This window comes from Ammodytes marinus (genome assembly GCF_949987685.1).
Source record: "Ammodytes marinus genome assembly, chromosome: 4".
Classification (NCBI taxonomy): Eukaryota; Metazoa; Chordata; class Actinopteri; order Uranoscopiformes; family Ammodytidae; genus Ammodytes; species Ammodytes marinus.
Window position 1 is genome coordinate 1197135 of NC_137233.1, and position 22578 is coordinate 1219712.

The window sequence follows — 22578 nt, forward strand, 5'->3', positions numbered from 1 at the left end:
AACTCTACACACTTATCTCATGGCTTAACCACAGTCTACACAACACTGTGGATTTCCAGCAATTTGTTCAAATGCTAACACACTGCTGTGACAGCTGATCTGAGCCTGTTTTGCAGGTGATGACGTGAACTGTTCAGCTCCAGTGACTGTTGGTAATGCAGACTGTAGTTAGAGTTTTGCCCATGAAGCTCCAGTTGTGCCCAATGTGTTTAGCGAAAAGATCAACTGTCAAACAAACAGATGAATCCTGACCTGAGTGTTTCCAGTTTACTGTGTGGACTCTTCAGTCCAACGCACAGATGCTCCACTCCTGAATCCTGCAGGTTGTTGTTACTCAGGTCCAGCTCTCTCAGACTAGAGGACTGGGAGCTGAGAACTGAGGACAGAGCTTCGCAGCTTCTCTCTGAGAGGTTACAGCCACTCAGCCTGAAGGAGAATTAGGGAAACAAAAATACACAATTGTTTATTATTTAAAAAATTAAGCATTATTGACATTGTTACCTTTCATTAATATTGACTCCACTATCAATACTCTAAAAAGACTTGAGTCTTTAGTGATAACTATCAATACTTTTTTATTATTTGGTTGAGAGATTGTCAACATAACAAGTTTTGATTATTTCACTTATACGATTATTTAAACTTGTGATATTAAACAGGTTCAACTTCCATCTGTTTCTCTCCTAAACAACTATTATTCACCTTTCTCGCCAAAAAAAGAAATTTTTATTTTTCTTGATGTTTATTTTGAACACATCATGATGACCATTTATTTGCATCTGCCTAATAATCATTATACTGAGCAAGACTGAACACACATGTTAAACGTTATTGTTTCTGTATTTAGATAAAAGCTCGTATCTTGCCTAATTCATACACATTTTAAAGTTTGATAAATATTTTTACTGACGGCACTTCACTTACGCCAAACTTTCGACCTCTTCTCACGTTGACACATCCTTGCACTGCTTATCAGATTTGTTCTTCCCTTGGTTTAGCACCTAATGGTTGACTTTTTATTCCACAATCTTTAATGGACAATCAACCTATGGAGACCAGTGATTGACCCTAAAGTGATTTCATTAAAGCGTCAGTAAGCGGAATGGTCAGTTTAGCTAACTTCCTGTCAGTTACTGCAGTTAGCGGTCCCCTCGCTCGTCCCTACGTCACCACATTAATGCACTGCGGTCTTCAAGCAGCGAGTTATCTAGCATTATCTCAGATCCATAAGTGTGATAAAACATGATAAAAACCATCAAAACAGACATTGGGAAGGATTTCTACCTGCTCCGCTATTGTAGGCGCATAAATATTCACCCATCTGTCGCTCTGGCGTGCACCGGCAGTGAGACCATGAGTGAGACTGGTTTCGGTTTGTAGCGTTCTCTCTTGATTGGATATTAATTCCGGGTTCCCCCGAAAAGTTTATATGCTGATTACATGCAGAGCATATGAAACGCGCACATTATGTAAGTGATCACTGTATGAATAAAGAGCGATTTAACATTTATATTAACGTAATTAAATCGCTTACTTCACCTTTAATTAGATTTAAATGACTCGTGATGTAACTGATGCTATAGAACCTACTGGACTCAATAGCAGAACCGTTAACATACAGTGTATAATAATTGGGTTTTAATGGCCATCCCTCCTGTTTACATGTTTCATGTGTCCACCTACAGAGCTTTGTTGGAGGCTTTGACCACTGGCAGCATTCTCAGAAGAGCCTCCTCTGAAGCAGAGTATTTCTTCAAGTCAAACACGTCCAGCTCTTTTTCTGATGACAGTAAGATGAAGACCAGAGCTGACCACTGAGCAGGAGACAGTTCATCTGTGGAGAGACTTCCTGAACTCATGGACTGTTGGATCTCCTCCTCTAGAGAACGATCCTTCAGTTCATTCAGACAGTGGAACAGATTGATGCTTTTCTCTGAAGAGAGATCCTCACTGATCTTCTTCTTGATGTACTTGACTGTTTTTTTGGTATCTGTTTCCTTGTTGGTGTATGAGCTACTTCCTGTCTGTGTCAGCAGACCTCTGAGGAGATTCTGATTGGTCTGCAGTGAAAGACCCAGGAGGAAGCGGAGGAACAAGTCCAGGTGTCCATTTGGACTCTGTAAGGCCTTGTCCACAGCACTCTGGTGGAGATGTGTTAGATTGTTTCTGAAGATTTTAGACCACCGTGATGTTGTTTGTGTCATCAGATTGACTCCAGAGTTGATGAATGTCAGATGGACATGAAGAGCAGCCAGAAACTCCTGGACGCTCAGATGGACGAAGCAGAACACCTTGTCCTGGTACAGTCCTCTCTCCTCTTTAAAGATCTCTGTGAACACTCCTGAGACCACTGAGGCTGCTCTGATATCGATGCCACACTCTGTCAGGTCTGATTCATAGAAGATCAGGTTTCCTTTCTGCAGCTGCTCAAAAGCCAGTTTTCCCAGAGACTCAATCATCTTCCTGCTCTCTGGACTCCAGTGTGGATCCGTCTCATCTCCTCCATCATACTTGGTGTTCTTCAGTTTGGCCTGAACCACCAGGAAGTGGATGTACATCTCAGTCAGGGTCTTGGGCAGCTCTCCTCCCTCTCCGGTCTTCAACACATCCTCCAGAACTGTAGCAGTGATCCAGCAGAAGACTGGGATGTGGCACATGATGTGGAGGCTTCGTGACATCTTGATGTGGGAGATGATTCTTCTGGCCTGCTCCTCATCTCTGAATCTCTTCCTGAAGTACTCCTCCTTCTGTGGGTCAGTGAACCCTCTGACCTCTGTCACCATGCCAACACAGTCAGGAGGGATCTGATTGGCTGCTGCAGGTCGTGTGGTTATCCAGAGGCGAGCAGAGGGAAGCAGTTTCCCCCTGATGAGGTTTGTCAGCAGCACATCCATTGAGGTGGACTCTGTCACATCAGTCAGGATCTCATTGTTGAGGAAGTCCAGAGGAAGTCGACACTCATCCAGACCGTCAAAGATGAACACAACCTGGAACTCTTCAAAGCTGCAGATTCCTGCTGCTTTGGTTTCAGTAAAGAAGTGATGAACAAGTTCCACCAAGCTGAACTTTTTCTCTTTCAGCACATTCAGCTCTCTGAACGTGAATGGAAATGTGAACTGTATGTCCTGGTTGGTTTTGTCTTCAGCCCAGTCCAGAGTGAACTTCTGTGTTAAGACTGTTTTCCCAATGCCAGCCACTCCCTTTGTCATCACTGTTCTGATTGGTTCATCTCTTCCAGGTGAGGCCTTAAAGATGTCTTCTTGTCTGATTGTTTTTTCTGGTCTGTCTGGTTTCCAGGATGCTGCTTCAATCTGTCTGACCTCATGTTCATCATTGACCTCTCCAGTCCCTCCCTCTGTGATGTAGAGCTCTGTGTAGATCTGATTCAGAAGGGTTGGGTTTCCTGCTTTAGCGATCCCCTCAAACACACACTGGAACTTCTTCTTCAGGTTAGACTTCAGATCACGCTGACACACTGTAGAAAGACTTCCTGTATGAACAAAGTAGTAATTACATCAATGAGTAATTATAAGTGTTAATGCAAATATGAATGCATACACACATTTTCCCCATCGATCTTTTGAGACTATATTAAATGTCCCAATTCACCGTCATGTTAAGCCTATGAGAAATCATCTTACTGCTCCACAGAAGGCCAGCCAGCTCCTCCTGCTTCATTCCTCTCAGGAAGTGCAGTGTGATCTTCAGAAATGCTTCTCTGCTGCTCCTCCTCTGCTCTTCATCCTCACCGTCCAACACCTCCTCATCCTCCCTCTGACCCTCTAAGCATTCTGGGTAATCTGGACTCAGAAGCTTCTGCATCTTCTTCAGCTCGTTCTTCACAAAAGTGACAATGTTTTCCTCCAGCAGCTGCAACAGAATATAATGTGAACTTTAAGGTCTTATTCACACCTAATAATTCTAGCTTCTTTAAACATTACAATATCGTGGCGGTGCAGAAATACCACTACAGAACTATGGCTAACTACAATTGTCGCTACTATCCTCCAGCTTCACCAGCTTATGTTCCAATATCAGAGTTCACTTGCAAACGGCCCGAGACCTTTTGAAGTTGACCAGAGTACGGTTGTTTAGTTCGCACCAGAAGTTCAAACAAACCCTAACGAACTGCAACAGTTATACGCTCCTGGGTTCGGTTTTAATGTACCAAACAAGGCTTCCTAAATTTTAGCTCAACATCAGATTATCTGTGACAGATTGAAAGCCTGCTGGTCTGCAGAGTGCAACATGGAGACTAGATCAGGATGGCAGTTCAGGATTTAGGGTTAGTAGTAGATTAGGTTTGTATGGGAAAATAGGATCCAGGAGGGGATTAAGAAGAGAAGGGATTACCTTTGCGGCATAATTAGTTGAAACAGAGAGGGTTGTTGTGTTTGTACATTTGGGTGGTAGGATGGCCTAGAGGGGTGGTAGGATGGCCTAGAGGTAAGGTGGCTGACCAGTAACCATGAGGTCGCTGGTTCGATCCCCGGCACCGGACAGGAGAGTGTGAGTCGTAAAACTAGCAGAGGCTGGTATTGTGTCTACGGTGCCCACCACCTCTACCATTGTGTCCTTGAGCAAGACACTTAACCCCAAAACTGCTCCAGGGGCGCTGTACTGCGGCTGACCCTGCGCTCTGACCCCCTCCGAAGTGTGGTAACTTGAGAGGGGATATGCGAAAAGACAAATTTCAATGTGCCTCGTGTACAACTGACAAATAAAGATAACTTAACTAACTTAACTTATTTCCTCACCATAAATATGGAGGCCTGGTCTTGAAGATGCAGGGTGGACTGACCAATTGGTTCCTCTGATCTCTGCTGCTCAACTCTGTGGAGCAAACATGATGATTTTGAACATATAATTAATCACAGTGTTCGATGTTCTTAGTATGAATATTTCCTTTTAACAACACAACATGTTGTCAAATCAATATATTGAAAAACTGTTAAATAAGTTATTAAGCATGTGTACGTTTATATTCTTACCTTTGACTTGGCTGCTGTCCATCTTTAAGCTTAAGTAATCGACCAATAAACCCTATTAATTAACGGCCCGGTTTCGGGCAGAAATAAACCTCCAAGATGCGAGTGATATTTTTTGATAAGCTTGATAAATTGAAATGAGATAAACAACAAAACTAAGATCATATGATGGTTATAGTAATTTTAATTAAAAGAATTTGTGGCTGTCTTTCTTCCCGTTCCCCATATTTGTGCTGAAGATTCACAAAGCTAACAGAGATTCTCCTAGCCCTTGTTTGGAAGTGTGGGTGTGTAAAATCTCCCAAGCACTTAGCCCTAACCCTGGATTCCAGAGGGAACTGAGACACCCTACCCCTACACGAGGAGGGCCAAGGGTTAAGGAGAAGGGGTGAATTGGGATTAGGCCCAAGAAAGAGTAAAGATTAAAGAACATGAAGAAATCAGGACAAAAAAACAGGAGAGATGGAGAGTAACAGACAGAAACATTTACATTCTGACCTCTGATCAACAGACTGGGCTCCATCTTTGAAGTGCATAGGTTCACCCATAGACCGGTCACTCTTGAAGGACACACAGCTGGGTCCAGGTCCAGGAGAGTCTGGTTTGTCATGTTGAATCCTGATAGAAAAATGTAAAACGAAAGATTTTTGTTTGACTTAGGAATTATTTTTATCCTGAATTTTTTTTCTAAAAGGAGTCTGAAAAGTAATTTAATAAATAATGTTCTCTTGACCAAAATATTCCTGACTGAAATCCCAGTTTCAATAAATGTGTCTAAACAATCCAGAGAAACTGTAAATGTTTTATTGTACTCTAAATTTTATTCTCAAACAACAACAAATATATCACCTCTCAGACAGCTGTGCATCTTGAAATTCAATAAGTCGACCAATAGACCGGTCACTCTTGATGGACACACAGCTGGGTCCAGGTTCAGGTCTGTTCCACACAACACACACATAGAGCTTTGAGTGAATAACGTTGATGTCATGAAAAACACTTTCTAAATCAATCTAATCAACACTTCTACCATCAGAAAGGCAGGATTTGTATGAGATGGTTATTACTTTCGAGTTTTAATTTTAATTTTATTTTTATTTGCTTCTTTTAATCTTGCCCCTGTAAAGCACTTTGAGTGGCCTTGTGTCTGAATTGTGCTATATAAATAAACTTGCCTTGCCTTGCCTTGCCTTGCCTTGCCTTGCCTTGCCTTGCCTTTCAATCCAAAAAGATGCTAAATGTGTTATAAGAGAGTGAATGAGTACATTTGAGTCATTCCTTCAATTTAAAGCTTGTGAAGGCAAGCAGCAGCAGACTGTAGTTAAATCAATATATTGAAAACTGTTAAATGAGTGATCAAGCATGCTTAAGTTTATATAATTACCTTTGACGTGACTGCTGTCTATCTTTTAACTCAAGTAATCGATCAATGAACCAGTCCCTACCAATGGACACACAGCTGGGTCCAGTTCCAGAAGAGTCCGGTCTCTGCTTCTTTTTGCTTCAACACAACACAAACAGAGCCTTCACTATATAATGGTGATGTAATGAAAAATACTTTCTTAAGAGTTTTGGGACCATTCACATCCAATCCAAATCCCTCAGCAACTTCCCCCACACAAGGAGGGCAGAGGGGTAGGGACAAGGGGTGATTTGGGATTGGGCCCAAGACAAGTAAAGAATAAAGAACATGAAGTTATCATGACAAAGACATTATACCTCATATGAGGAGAGATGGATAGTAACAGACACAAACGGTTACATTCTGACCTCTGATCAGCAGACTGGGCTCCACCCTTGAAGTTAATAGGTTTGTCCATAGACCAGTCACTCTTGAAGGACACACAGCTGGGTCCAGGTCCAGGTCTGTTCAACACAACACACACACACACACATACACACACACACACACACACACACACACACACACACACACACACACACACACACACACAGCTTTGAGTGTGAATAATGATGGTGCAGTGATTTGAGTCATGAACAGTTAGAGATCCTCATGTCACCTCTGAGCTTTGGTCTGGCCGTCATGTTCCCCACACAGAGTGGTTTTAGAGGGAGGGACTCCCTCCTCTCTGTCCTCACTCTGATCCATAGCAGAGCCCACACCTTCACACAAACACAACAACATGTTCATTCATTACAACAAGCTTTACATCACAGGACACATTAGTTCACTGTCACTAACAGACACAAACATTCAGGGCTGAAACCTGGTTGGACCCTAAACTGGATCTGATAACCCTGGAATGTGTTACACAGCTCCAGATTCACCATCAACACAGTTTATACCGTGGTCCTGGTTATTACTCAACTCATCCGGTTGAGTTGGTTGTTAAAATATCAGGAAGTGGTAACATTAATGTCACAAAGCTAACAAAGTCAAATTATTCAAGATGATGATATGTCCAAATGGTCAGCAATTAATGGTTGAGTCAGCTATTCTGTTAGTGCCAAAATCTAATTTAGCCAAAATCAGTGCTGATAGATTCTAGTGTTAATACCTGGGCTTTTGTAAACAGGATTGTTAACAAACAGTGTTTATATAAAAAAGGAGGCAACTGTAGCCAGCAACATGGCCTATGATGTGTATTAACACTGGATTGTTTTTTCAGCGCAGACACAGTACAGACATGATGTAGGCACTTATTTAGACAGAAACTGATTTTGACAATAAGCATTCTCCAGAATTTAAATGTGCTGCTTCAATTTGTTCCATACACACCCTACAAAAGGTAGTAATGTACTAACAACGTTTTTAATTTAACTGAACCATTGTTACATCCTGAAGAACAAAATGCATTTTGGGTATTAATGGAGGTCAAGAGAAAATCAAGGTCTGTGTCTTTAAATCTTTAAATGATGACAAAGGTTGAACAGAGACACAGGAGAGCTCACATGTTCTTTTCCTGTTCAACCAGTTCAGACATTCCCTTCATACTCCACTGATAACATGAGCTCAGATTACAATCAAACTGCTGTTGATTCTACCGAACAACCTATTACTATTACACAGGAATCTTTTTATTGTTGCATTGTTCTGTAATCCGAAGAAAAACAAAGTTCAAATAGATATTAATGTAAATGCATGTTATGTGAAACTTGCATTTCTAAGTGCAACGGTGTGGGAGGAGATAAAGCTAGAAAAGGGGCGGAAAAAATAATAAATAAGAAGTATGGGGGAAAGCAATAATTGAAGGCCCTCAATGAATTGCATTTAATTAATTATTCGAGATGACGATATGTCCAACTGGCAAAAAATGAAAGGTTGGGCCATCTGTTCTGGTGAACACTGGCTGCCAAAATCACATTTTGTCAAAATTAGTGGTGAAAGAATCTGGTGTTATTACACGGCCAAGGCTTAGTAAACATGTATGTAAACAGTGTTTGAAGAAAAGAAGGCAACTGTAGCTAGAAACATGCCCGTTTACAGAGCCTAGGCTGTGTATTAACACTGGATTTATTTTCAGCGCAGACACAGTGCAGATAAGTAGCAGATACACTTATTTTGACAAACTGATTTTGACAATAAGCATTTTCCAGAATTGAAATATGCTGCTCCAATTTGTTCCATACAAACCCTACAAAAAGTACTAATGTACTAACAACATTTTTAATTGAACTGAACCATTGTTCCCGAGCAACAAAATGAAAATCAAGGTCTGTGTCTTTAAATCTTTAAGTGATGACAAAGGTTGAACAGACACAGGAGAGCTCACATGCTGTTTCCTGTTCAACCAGTTCAGACATTCCCTGCATATTTCACTGATGATGTGAGCTCAGGTTACAATCAAACTGCTGCTGATTCTACTGAACAAACTAACAATACTACACGGGAATGTTTCTGACCGCATTGTTTTTTAATTGGATAGAAACTTTACAGCATATCACACATAGATATTAAGAAACAGCCAATCAGCATCAAGAAACATTTCTACCGTCCAGTTAAACAGCGACACAGCACAATGTGATCAAAGTGATCCTGATGATCAGACATTTACAGGTTTCTCTGGGAGGATTCTCACCTGCTGAACTGACTTCAGGTCGACTTACAGACACTTTCCACCTTCATGTGGAGGAAACACTGGGAGAGAAGACGCTGCTCATTTCATCCTGCTCAGTCCTGGTGTGTGTGTGATCTGAGGACGCCGTCACACCCTCACAACCTCACAGTCAAAGTCTAAAAAAACACTAAAAGTCACGTGAAAACCAGTTCAACAAGTGAAGAGTGTTCCCAGTCTGTCTCCGCCTCCTCTCCTTTACCTGCCTGAGGCTAATGTTGATCTATTGTACCTGTGTGTAAGAGATGTGTTTATATTGTTTATGATCCGTTTGGCATAACATATGATGATTTTGTAAGTAATCAGCAGCCGATACGATGTGCAGCTGTATTAGAAAAACACATGGATTTTCCATAAAATATATTAACATTAAATAATCACTTTAATCCAATTTAAAGAGGTGGCTCATATGTGTTTATTACATTATTATTACATTATTTACAGGCCGTTTTTCTGGGGATTTTTTTTTTTTAAGTTTTGGGGAACATTTCTTCGGCCATTTCATGGAGCGTTTATTTGGTGCTATTTTGGGCGTAAAAAAACGTCACCACATGAACACCGAAAAAACATCGATTTGGGGAATTGTTTTGTGCCTTTTTGTAAGTTTTTATTGCAAATTTTTTTACACTTAAAAATAAAATAAATACAGTACATATCAAGGCATTGTATCAAAACTGTATTGATGTGTTTTTGTGCATTTTGGGGAAGAAAGTAGCAAAAACGGAAAAAAGTTGCAATATCTGAAAATGTAGCAAAAACGGACATTTCTAATTTCTAACTTTCTAATTTCCATCTCTACCAAGTCTGTTTTTAAAAACACCATTACATTCTGCACACTGAACCTTTAAGTCAAATGCCCATTTATCTATTTTGTTGATTGGTAAATCGATTGTTTAGTTATAAAATGTCATAAAATTAACTATATCATGGCATTGTATCAAAACTGTCTTATAGCGTTTTTTTGTGCTTTTTGGGGAAAAATCGCATAAACAGAAAAATGTACCGAAAGTGGAAAAAAGGAGCAAAATGGAAAAACGAAAGAAAAGTCACAAAAATGGAAATTAATCGCAAAATGTTAGTTGTAGTTATATAGTTAAATATTTAAAGTTATAGTTATAATGTTATATAGTTACTTAATTAGTAAGCTCTATGATAGGGTTCATTCCCAATTCCCCAAAACTGTATTAATGCATTTCTTTGGGGAAAATAGTTTCAAAAACTGAGAAAAATGGCACAGAAAAAGGAAAATGTTTCTATAACAGGAAGAAGTTACAAAAACTAAAAAAATTGCAAAAAGTAAGTTATAGTTATATAGCCTAGTTATAGTTATACAGTTATGTATTTATGAAGCTATAGTTAAAGCGATATAGTTAATTAAACATAGTTATAAACTATATCCTCAACTGTCCTAATGTGTTTTCTTTTCATTTTTGCAACTTTATTCAGTTTTTTTGTGACTTTGGCATTTGTCCGATTTATTTAGTTTTTGAGATTTTTTTTGGCATTTTCGTGACTTTTCCTCCCAAAAAACACAATAACAAAAAAGTATAAATACAGTTGGTGGAACCCTCCCTCATATATTTATATAGTTGCGTAGTTACATAGTTTCACCTTAAGCCACAAAAAAGTTAAAGTTATATAGTGAGGTTTCGTCAACTGTTTTAAAGTTTTTTATGTCTTTTTGCAACTTTTTTAAATTTTAATTTTAATTTATTTTTTACCTTTTTAAATTTTTGCCACTTTCCCGTTTTTGCAACTTTTTTGCGTTTTTGCGTTTTTGCCCACATTCATACAGTTGAAAAACCTTCCCTATAATGGCATAAACACAACCCATTAATACAGTTGGGGGAATCCTCCCTTATATAGTTATAGTTATTTAGTTATATAGTTATAGTTTTACATTTAGCCATTATACTGTATATCGCATAGTGATTTGCAAACTGATTCGACGTCATAGCAGTTATGTATACACCCATTATACAAAAGAACCAATCAGATCACTTGATTTGAGCTACCTGTTTTTATTTTTGTAATTTCTGGGCTAAAACGCTTTGTTAAGGAGTTGTTAATGTTACGTTGTTCGAATGTATATAAATCCCTTATATAGTTATTCAGTTATAGTTATAGAAAAATATGTATTTGTTTAGTTATTTATTCTATAGTACTTCTTCTTCTTGGTCTTCCAACAGGTGCATTTCCCCAGGACGCCCACTATATATAAAAATGTGTAAGGCCGTTAAGTTTGTCTGTTCTGTACCACTGTACAAACATTACAGTGCAACATCGAAAAATAAAGGCTCATTCTAAGGTCATAAAATAACTGCTTTAATTTTCAGAGAAATTGTACACTAATTAAAACATATTGATGAATATAATATTCCTTTTCTGGAAGTCTGTCTTTAAAAACACCAAAAAATTCTACACAATGAACCCTTATGACCAATGACCAGATCCACACCGTCTCGTGGATCTGGTCCCCCCTCCGGTAACATCTGAGAATGGACCATCGACGCGAAAGATGTTGCAGTGGTTAAGGGCGCCACCTGGAGACGTGGGATGTAATCCCGGCGATGGAAACCTTAGTTTTCCCTGGTGGAGACGAGACGGTGTGGATCCTCTGGCTGCATCTGAAGTCTTCCTGCATCCACACTATTCGCACTTTACTTAGTATTACCATGTAATCACCTGGTCAATGATCAAATTCCTTCGTGATTTTCTCTACTTATGACATCTATTGCAGCATGTCCGTCCTGGGAGAGGGATCCCTTACTCTGTCGACTCTCCCTGAGATTTCATCAATTTTTTTTATTCCCGGTAAAGGGTTTTTACTGGGAGTTTTTTCTCAGCCGAGCTAAGGGTGTAAGGGCAGGGTGTCATATTGTATCATATATCATATTGTATGAAATGTAAAGCCCACTGAGACAAATGTATTTGTGATTTTGGGCTATACAAATAAAACTGATTTGATTTGATTTTAAGTCAATTGCCCATTTATCTATTTTGTTAATTGGTGAATCGATTGTTTGATTATAAAATGTCATAAAAACGTTACATTTTTTTTGTACAAACAAGTTATTCAAGGTGATTTACGTTAGACATAATAGGCATTAAGACCGGGAACACAAGGCAGCAACCTTACATTATAATTCAAAAGAGTAAAATAGAAGACAATAACAATAACGATAATAGTAAAGATTACACATTACAGTGCAGAGTAAGATCCAAATCTAGTTTAGGTCTCCAGTGGATCAAATTCAGTTAATTTGTTTTTAGCAGATCAATAGGGAGTGAAGCAAATATATATATGTTTGTATATTGTAAAAAAGTTCAATTTTCCATTAGGACCAGGTTTTTACAAACAATTCAAAGTGCCTTACACAGACAGAAAGGTATTAAGACAAGACAAATGCTGCAGCTGAGAATAAAAACTATGTAGTTTGCTACAATTTGGACATACTTATGCTACTGGTATATTTCGTTATCACGTTGCGCCTTCAACTTGCCTCTTGCTTATATAGTAAATCCGTCTCATCGCTGGTTTTTTTTCACTCGGAGGCCATGTGACCTAACTTGCAGGTGTGGGTCAGAAAACAGAAGCTGCTGTTTTTAAAGGTGGTTGTCAGTGATTCTGGAGATCACTTGACAAAATCACTTTTTGTCAAAATTAGTGAATGTCCCCTCACGATTCACTACCTGTCTGGTGTTAATACACAGCCTTGGCTCTGTAACCTGGTATGTAAACAAACGGTACATCAACAAAGGGGGCCCACTGCAGCTAGCGACATGCCAGTTTACAGAGCCTAGGCTGTGGATTTCCTTCAGCGCGCACACACAGTACAATAAATAAATAATTGACAAGCATTCTCTATAATTGCTGACTCCACCTTTAAACCACAGGACTTGAAGGTGTCTTTCTCTTACAGACCACACAGAGACACTGAGGCGTTATACCTCTTCAACCCAAACCCAGGGTAAAGAGGTTCAGTGAATGTGGTGTTGAAGGTGTGGAGGTGGATCAGTGAGTCAGAGGAGACACTGTAGAAGGACAGAGAGCCAGCAGGACAGTCCACATACACTGCTACTCTGTGAGAGACAGAGGAGGAGGAGATGGATGTTTCGCTGTTATTGTGACGGACAGAGTAACGACCATCATCAGAGCAGATCAGACTCCAGGACCGATCATTACGTCCGAACCCACAGTCATTACTGATTCCTTTCCTTCTGATTCCTCTGTAACTCACTGATATATTAACCCATCCGCTCCTCTCGACCTCCCAGTAACCGCGATCAGTCAGACCATTACTACACAGCAGCTGAGGCTTGAGGTCAAATCTCTCTGGATGATCAGGATATGGCTGCTGCTCCACACATGTCACCTTCCTGTTGTTGTCAGACAGTTTGAGGTTTCTGTTTACTGTGTTTGTGTCCAGTGTGAGTTCACAGGAATCTGATGGAGAGAAAAAGACACAACACAGCAGCAGTTTATCATCAGACACCTGAAGGGTTTATTCTCTGATTGTGTCCTGACTTCTATAAAGTTCAATGATGATGGTCTCCCTTGCAAAAGAGTCTTCGGACTCAATGGGATATACCTGTATAAATAAAGGTTAAAAAAAAATTACACATTTTGTGAAGAAAACCTGAACAGAATACTTCAGTAAGAGTAGAGATACTACAGAACTATTTACAGAACCTCTTGAGTAAAGTAAAAAAGTATCTGATTTTGAAAGTATTTCACAAGTATTAAAAGTAACAGTGACTGTCCTACTGTTGTATAGATTATTATTACTCATGCATTAATATAGAGGCAGGATTTGTAGCTGGGAATAATATGAAAATATATTTTATTTTCATTTTAGATTTAAGTTTTGTTTTAAATTCATAGATTGATTGTTTTATTGTTCAAAAATTCTAACGATTAAAAGGAGAAGCAGCAGATTTAAAATGTGATTAGTTGGAACCATGACATTCTGCATATTTGCATTAAAAATTACTATTATCAAAATAGTCACTAGAAAATTAGTTATCGAGTTATCAACTGGGTATATACTGTTGTTAAGAAGTATAAAATATTTTATAAACTCCTCATACTGTATGTTTAGTGTGTAAACATTTTAACATTTCCCACTGAATCCTAGTGGAGTAAATGTATAAATAAGCATTAAGAAAATAATGTATAAGTGCCTCAAACTTGTACTTAAGTACAGTACTTGATTAAATGTAGTTAGTTATATGACACGTCTGCATTTTGTCTCCATCAGTCAAACTGAATCCACACTTACACTTCCTCACACCAGGTTTTAACCTCTGCTCTCCACCGTGGTCCACCCTGGAGGAAGAAGCACAGTCAGAATGATTTTCTATCAACATGAGTCCTAACTGCTGTTCAACATGAAGCAGTGTTCCTCAGTGTGTCAGTGTGACAGAGAAACAGACTGAAACTGATCTGTCACAAGAAGATAATGTATTTATTTATTAGGGCTGTCAATCAATTAAAATATGTAATCGTGATAAATCACATGATGGTCCGTAGTTAACTCTAAGCTACATTTTTATCTGTTCTAAATGTTCCCTCAAACTTACAGCTTTTACATCAGTCTGCCTTCAAGCAGAAACTTAATGTTTTAGTAGACCACTCCTGCTCCTGTTGATTCCCCAGTTTGTCACTTGCGTACACCCTTCACACACAATATAACATTGACACGTATTCATTTATTTTTTCCACCCAGACACGTATCTGCTCGCATACATACGTACGCACACGCACACACACACACACACACACACACACACACACACACACACACACACACACACAAATCCCTTAATTGTTATGCGGTCTCGTATTGATTATACCCTGTCCAGACATTTACACTTTTCCCATGATTATTTTTTTTTACAATTGTGTTTTCTATTTCCTTTCTTTACATAGGCTGTGCATTTGCGTCTCTGTTGTATATTTGTCTAAGTGACGCTTGTGTATTTGTCATTTGTACCTATATTCCTGTTGGGGCCTCTTGGACCAGATCAATAATGTAAATAAGAAACTGTTCTTAATGTTTTAATAAAGGTTAAATAAAAAATAAAGGAATAATTTTCATGTTATTTAAAAAAATATGTATACTCTAATCATCATGGGAGTGGACAAATATGCTTGTTCTATACATATGTATGTTGTCTTTTTGCAACAATCCAAAACAACAACAAATACAGTTGAGAATATTCATTAGAATAACTTCAAATGTTCTGCTTGCTTGTTTCGTTGTTTTTGTAGTTCGTCAACCTCTTTCTTCAGATCTGATTCATTTAACTGTCCGGTTTTCTGGAGCTGTTACTTCTTCTATCACAGTGATACAAATCTTTGCAAACAGGAAATTGATGTCATCACTTTTGTATACGCCCCTTTATCACGACTATGAACCCATCAGATCGCTTGATTTGAGCTACCAGTTTTATCAGAGAAAACACATGTCCTTCTTCGTGATGGACCAGAGGGGAAGGACACCAGCAGTGTGTGAGCTCTTGTTGTCTGTCCATACCTGAGAGTGTCCAGTCTCCAGTCTGGATCCTCCGACAGCAGCTTCACTCCTGAGTCTCCAGGATGGTTGTAGCTCAGGTCCAGCTCTCTCAGATGGGAGGGGTTGGATTTCAGAGCTGAGGCCAAAGACTTACAACCTTCTGTTGTGACCAGACAGCCTGACAGACTGGAATAGATAAATATCATGAATTCAGTATTTCAGAAAATCATGTCAGCGGAAAAATCCTATATGTTGGAAGACGTTAGAAGCTGGATCGGGTCATCGTTCACGGGCACAGAGACCCGCCTCTATATAGCGCTCTGTCTCCTGATTTGATAAAAACCAGCGGGATACTCAAAATTGTATCTGCCAATTACTGCAAAGCTGAATGACTGGGAGACCTGCGTTATGAGCTGTGCATACTGTTTAAGTGATTGCTGTATGAATATAGAGAGAGATTTAACACTTAAATTAACAAATAAATATCACTCACTTCTCCTTTAAACAAACAGATGGATTCTGACCTGAGTGTTTCCAGTTTACAGTGTGGACTCTTCAGTCCAACGGACAGACGCTTCACTCCTGAATCCTGCAGGTCGTTGTTACTCAGGTCCAGCTCTCTCAGACTAGAGGACTGGGAGCTGAGAACTGAGGACAGAGCTTCATAGCTTCTCTCTGAGAGGTTACAGCCACTCAGCCTGAAGGAGAATTAGGGAACACAGATTTAAAAAAATAACATAATTTTTTATTATTTTAAAATGAAGCATTATGGGTGTGGATTGTTGCCTTTTATTAGTATTGACCCTATATCCAGACTCCTTAACGAGTTAGTTTAGTGATACAACTATCAATACTTCTCTATTATTTGGTTGAGAGATGAAGCAACACTACGTTGTTTGTATAAATAGTTTTGCTTCTAAGGCTAGGATTAAAACTTAAACAGGCTCAACTTCTATCTGCTGGGAGAACAAATTTCTCAGCCTAATAATCTGCTCATAATAATTTTACTGAGCAAACCTGAACACATCACATCTTCAATTGTATGCAACCCCCCTGTTGACATGTTTCATGTGTCCACCTACAGAGCTTTGTTGGAGGCTTTGACCACTGGCAGCAGCCTCAGAAGAACCTCCTCTGAAGCAGAGTATTTCTTCAGATCAAACATGTCCAGATCTTGTTCTGATGACAGTAAGATGAAGCAGAGAGCTGACCACTGAGCAGGAGACAGTTTATCTGAGGAGAGACTTCCTGAACTCAGGGACTGTTGGATCTCCTCCACTAGAGAACGATCATTCAGTTCATTCAGACAGTGGAACAGATTGATGCTTTTCTCTGAAGAGATATCCTCACTGATCTTCTTCTTGATGTACTTAACTGTTTTCTTGTTGGTGTTTGAGCTACTTCCTGTCTGTGTCAGCAGACCTCTGAGGAGATTCTGATTGGTCGGCAGTGAAAGACCCAGGAGGAAGCGGAGGAACAAGTCCAGGTGTCCATTTGGACTTTGTAAGGCCTTGTCCACAGCACTCTGGTGGAGATCTGTTAGATTAGCTTTATCTCTGAAGACTTCAGACCACCAGGATGATGTTTGTTCATCAGACATCAGATTGACTCCAGAGTTGATGAATGTCCAATGGACATGAAGAGCAGCCAGAAACTCCTGAACGCTCAGATGGACGAAGCAGAACACCTTGTCCTGGTATAGTCGACTTTCCTCTCTGAAGATCTGTGTGAACACTCCTGAGTACACTGAGGCTGCTCTGATATCGATGCCACACTCTGTCAGGTCTGATTCATAGAAGATCAGGTTTCCTTTCTGCAGCTGCTCAAAAGCCAGTTTTCCCAGAGACTCAATCATCTTCCTGCTCTCTGGACTCCAGTGTGGATCCGTCTCAGCTCCTCCATCAGACCTGGTGTTCTTCAGTTTGGCCTGAACCACCAGGAAGTGGATGTACATCTCAGTCAGGGTCATGGGCAGCTCTCCTCCTTTTACTCTCTTCAACACATCCTCCAGAACTGTAGCAGTGATCCAGCAGAAGACTGGGATGTGGCACATGATGTGGAGGCTTCGTGACGTCTTGATGTGGGAGATGATTCTTTTGGCCTGCTTCTCATCTCTGAATCTCTTCCTGAAGTACTCCTCCTTCTGTGGGTCAGTGAACCCTCTGACCTCTGTCACCATGCCAACACAGTCAGGAGGGATCTGATTGGCTGCTGCAGGTCGTGTGGTTATCCAGAGGCGAGCAGAGGGAAGCAGTTTCCCCCTGATGAGGTTTGTCAGCAGCACATCCACTGAGGTGGACTCTGTCACATCAGTCAGGATCTCATTGTTGTGGAAGTCCAGAGGAAGTCGACACTCATCCAGACCATCAAAGATGAACACAACCTGGAACTCTTCAAAGCTGCAGATTCCTGCTGCTTTGGTTTCAGTGAAGAAGTGATGAACAAGTTCCACCAAGCTGTACTTTTTCTCTTTCAGCACATTCAGCTCTCTGAACGTGAATGGAAATGTGAACTGAATGTCCTGGTTGGTTTTGTCTTCAGCCCAGTCCAGAGTGAACTTCTGTGTTAAGACTGTTTTCCCAATGCCAGCCACTCCCTTTGTCATCACTGTTCTGATTGGTTCATCTCTTTCAGGTGAGCCTTTAAAGATGTCTTCTTGTCTGATTGTTGTTTCTGGTCTGTCTGGTTTCCACGATGCTGCTTCAATCTGTCTGACCTCATGTTCATCATTGACCTCTCCAGTCCCTCCCTCTGTGATGTAGAGCTCTGTGTAGATCTGATTCAGAAGGGTTGGGTTTCCTGCTTTAGCGATCCCCTCAAACACACACTGGAACTTCTTCTTCAGGTTGGACTTTAGATCACGCTGGCACACTCCAGAATGACTTCCTGAATTAAAACAGTAGAAATAAGATCAATGAGTAATTATAATTTAAAATGCAAATCTGAATGCATACACACATATTTCCCCCTTGATCTCTTGAGACTTAAAGAGATCCTATTATACTACTTTTCTGGTCTTAATTTATTTTTAAAAACTGCTATAGAGCAACCTGACACGAATCACATCACAAAAAACTATGTCGATTTTCGGGACACTCTTCCTCTTACCCTACACTGTAAGAAATGTCCCTGTAAAAAAACATTAACCAACTGGCAGCAGGGTTGCCATTTTCTTACTGTTAAATTAACATTATATGACTGTCACTAAAATTGACAGGATTATGCTGTTAATGAAGAAAACTGTATTAACCTGTTTTTTCAGTAAAAAACAGTTATCAACTGGCAGCAGGGTTGCCATTTTCTTACTGTTAAATTAACATTATTTGACTGTCACTAAAATTGACAGGATTATACTGTTAATGAAAAAAGGGATGAACCTGGACTAAATGTTTGTTATGTTGCTGTTTGCACCGTGAGCGAAGGGGATGTTATATTTCATTGGGCAGATGTGTTTCATACCATATATAAATTTACTATGTCCCCTATTTGTTCAAATACTAAACACAGAGAGCAGCTTCTGTTTGTTACTTCAAGACACGTTTTACAATATATCAAGTTCAATTGAATGATTCATTTCGATTGTAAATTGTCTCCTGAGTTGAACTAGGGATCTTGTTTAAGATTTCCACAAACCGTTTGTTATAACCAAAAATAACAGTTAGTTCACACAGAAATGTTTTATTTAAACAAAATGCATAGTGAGGTAATGGAATGAAACATCCCCTTTACTGAGGGTGCAAATAGCAACATAACAAAAGTTTAGTCCAGTGCAAGTCATTGTGGGAAAGGGGGCGTCTCTACAATACACTTTGTTGTGCTTACTTGATATATCTAAGGCAATCTGTTTCCTTCATTCTACTGAGTAAACACAACTCTTCAGTTAAGTAAGACTAACTTGGTTTAATTATGTTAACTGCAATTTCCATTTCCAAGTAGATATAACTCAACTTTAAGTAAACTTAATCAGAATATATAAAGTAAACAACACTTAATAGTGAAGATGTGGATGGATGAGGATTAATGAAGAAAATTGTATGAGCTTCACATGTGCAGACAGCTCACGTCAAGTTGTCCCTTCCAAGTTTGATGGTAAATTAACAGGAAAGTTCAGTATTTTTGAAAAACATTACCGTTCCGTAAAATAACAGCAAAGGACTGTAATTTAACAGACTGCCTTTTATTTTAACAGTTAAATGCTGTTTTTATAAATAACAGGTTAATGCTGTTGAAATCCTGCTGTAAATTTACAGCAATTGTTTACAGTGTAGCGAGCACAGCAGTCTCTCTACACACTGCTTTGAGCTTTTCCGCCCCTCCCCCCCTGCTGCAAACCCCACTCCGTTGTGATTGGTTACCTTCCTTCCAGCAGCGGGAGATTTTCAGGAAGGTGGGGGCATGCAGCCGGAGCTTGCCTGAGCAGCATTACCATACATGGAAACATCCGGGGACGTGACTCAAACTACCCGGAAATTTGAACAAGTTATTTCTCGACCGGCTGCCATAGTGTTTAGTGCTCTGCACAGCCACCCCAGACGGTCAGCAGGGAATACGTCGAAATGCATGTACGTAATTATTTGATACGCTAGTATGGTTAAACATGACTATAAATCACTATAACAACGTTTGTAGGTCATAAAAGTCGAAAAGTATCATAGGTCCTCTTTAAGTAAATGTCCCATTTCACCGTCATGTTGAACCTTTAAAGACCCAACGCCAATGTATTAAATAAATCCTCTTACTGCTCCACAGAAGGTCAGCCAGCTCCTCCTGCTTCATTATCCTCAGGAAGTGCAGTGTGATCTTCACAAATGCTTCTCTGCTGCTCCTCCTCTGCTCTTCATCCTCACCGTCCAACACCTCCTCATCCTCCCTCTGACCCTCTAAGCATTCTGGGTCATCTGGACTCAGAAGCTTCTGGATCTTCTTCAGCTCGTTCTTTACAAAAGTGACTATGTTTTCCTCCAGCAGCTGAAACAGAATATTATATGAACAATCAAACTAAAATCAAAAAGCATCAGCTCAATGTATAAATATCATATTAAATGAACAACACACTCAAAATAAAACAATCAAACTACAACCATGAAACAAACATCAGATCCATGTTTGGTCAGACTAACAATCCACTGGTCAAAGAAGTCAAACACAGATATTATTATTGAGAAAAGTAAAGTAGTTGTTGTACATGTACAGACCATGAATGTGGAGTCCAGGTGTGTTTGTTGCTGCTGGGCAGACCGACCACTGGGAACCTCTGAGATCTCCTGGTCGACTCTGTGGAGGAATCATGAAGAATTAGCTCAGATCATGTCTGGGGTTTGGGTAAAGCTCCAGGGGCAACTGGCCCGGTGTCTGCAGAACAGAGCCGGGGGCAGACAGAGAAGGAGCAGGAATTGAAATATAATATAAAACTTTGAAATCACACAATTTCATGAATCCCATATATTTTATAAACACAGAATTACACACATTCCATAAATGAGTCTGAATCAGCTTTATAGTTGAACATAATGTATTCTTGAAAGAGTTTACTGAAGGTGACCTCACCACTTCTTCTAGAAGCTCATTCCATGGTTATATCGCACAAATTATATATTTTTTTTTTTCGCATTTCAGAAAGACATGCGTAGCCAGAACCTCCAGTGTCTGGTTGTATCAGACAGCTCTCACTGTGAATGTGTTTGACTGTGTGAGTGTGAGACAGGGTGGAACACAACATTAGTGCTCAGAGTTCTTCCATAGTGGGTTTAAAAACTGGAAACAGAGGTTGCGTTCCGAATCGCATACTTTCTACTATATAGTATGTAGAAAAAAGATTTAGGATGTCCCGATTCTTGTGGCCAGATTTAGGATGGTTAGAAGTACCCGGATGTCCTACTTCATGCGGCCAAGATTGTTAGTGTTGAAAACTGCATCCTATTTGGGCGATTCTGACCCACAATTCAGTGTGCACGTGAAGTGACGTCACATCGACAAAGCCTCCATATGAAAACAAACAGGGATGCGACGGATATAAAAGCAAGAGGCAAGATCATGGCGCAATGTTATGATGAAATAAGAGAGTAAAGTATGTCCCAATAGTATGCTTACTGCATCCTAACTAGATTATTTTTATCGTCGGATGTAGTATGTAGAATAGAAAAAAGAAAGAGTATGCGATTCGGAACGCAACCAGAGTGTTGATTTGTCAGGTTTAAATCCTTACCTTAGATCAACAGACTGACGTCCATCTTTGAAGTTTATACGTTGATCCATAGAGAAGTCACTCTTCATGGACAAACAGCTGGGGTCTGTTTGTTCCAGCTTCCTCCTGATAGAAACACATAGGAAATAATTATTGATCTTTTTTAATAGCACAGATCTACAAACAGTCTTTAGTTACTGCAGTTTAGCAGTCGAAATGTCAAAGTACTAAAAGTGAATTCTAGTTTGAACACAGTCTTGAAGGACACACAGCTGGGTCCAGGTCTGTCCAACACACACACACACACACACACACACACACACACACACACACACACACACACACACACACTAACACACACACACGCACACAGCTTTGAGTGTGAATAATGATGATACAGTGATTTGAGTCATGGACAGTTAGAGATCCTTAGACTCATGAAATGAGCAACATGAACATGGTATGATTATTATTTATTTTTTGATGCTGCAGACATGATAAAGTAACTTGATGTTGACTTACTCTGTTTCAGGAGAACATCCTTTGAAACATAGTGGTGGCTCCTTGGAACAGTCACTCTTGAAGGACACACAGCTGGGTCCAGGTCCAGGTCTGTTCAACACAACAAACACACACACACACACAGACACACACACACACGCACACACACACACACACACACACACACACACACACACACACACACACACACACACACACACACACACACACACACACAGCTTTAAGTGTGAATAACAATGGTGCAGTGATTTGAGTCATGGACAGTTAGAGATCCTCATGTCACCTCTGAG

The 22578-nt window shown here is 39.8% G+C and overlaps 2 protein-coding genes across 2 annotated transcripts in view; both read right to left on the reverse strand.

The window, feature by feature from the left end:
• Positions 1 to 6835, reverse strand: part of LOC307249176 (uncharacterized protein) — a gene marked incomplete at its 3' end in the record, with an annotated part of 45769 nt that extends 38934 nt beyond the window's left edge. Inside the window, exons 1-8 of the mRNA XM_080025813.1 lie at positions 6759 to 6835; positions 6373 to 6489; positions 5838 to 5927; positions 5487 to 5606; positions 4758 to 4833; positions 3642 to 3870; positions 1684 to 3490; positions 239 to 426 (exon numbers count right to left, since the gene is read on the reverse strand). Of these exons, the coding sequence (XP_079881939.1) occupies positions 239 to 426; positions 1684 to 3490; positions 3642 to 3870; positions 4758 to 4833; positions 5487 to 5606; positions 5838 to 5927; positions 6373 to 6489; positions 6759 to 6808 (2677 nt within the window). The 5' untranslated portion in view covers positions 6809 to 6835. The remainder of the gene's footprint in view (positions 1 to 238; positions 427 to 1683; positions 3491 to 3641; positions 3871 to 4757; positions 4834 to 5486; positions 5607 to 5837; positions 5928 to 6372; positions 6490 to 6758) is intronic.
• A 5840-nt stretch (positions 6836 to 12675) lies between these two features.
• On the reverse strand, positions 12676 to 21888 carry LOC307250021 (protein NLRC3-like). Its single transcript, XM_080026947.1, has 8 exons — positions 21788 to 21888; positions 20778 to 20856; positions 20322 to 20550; positions 16665 to 18468; positions 16107 to 16280; positions 15604 to 15768; positions 14347 to 14393; positions 12676 to 13511 (listed from the first exon to the last, which is right to left on the reverse strand). The coding sequence occupies exons 1-8, from the start codon at positions 21853 to 21855 to the stop codon at positions 12982 to 12984; spliced, it is 3096 nt and encodes a 1031-aa protein (XP_079883073.1). The 5' UTR covers positions 21856 to 21888; the 3' UTR covers positions 12676 to 12981.
• Between the last annotated feature and the right edge of the window lie 690 nt (positions 21889 to 22578).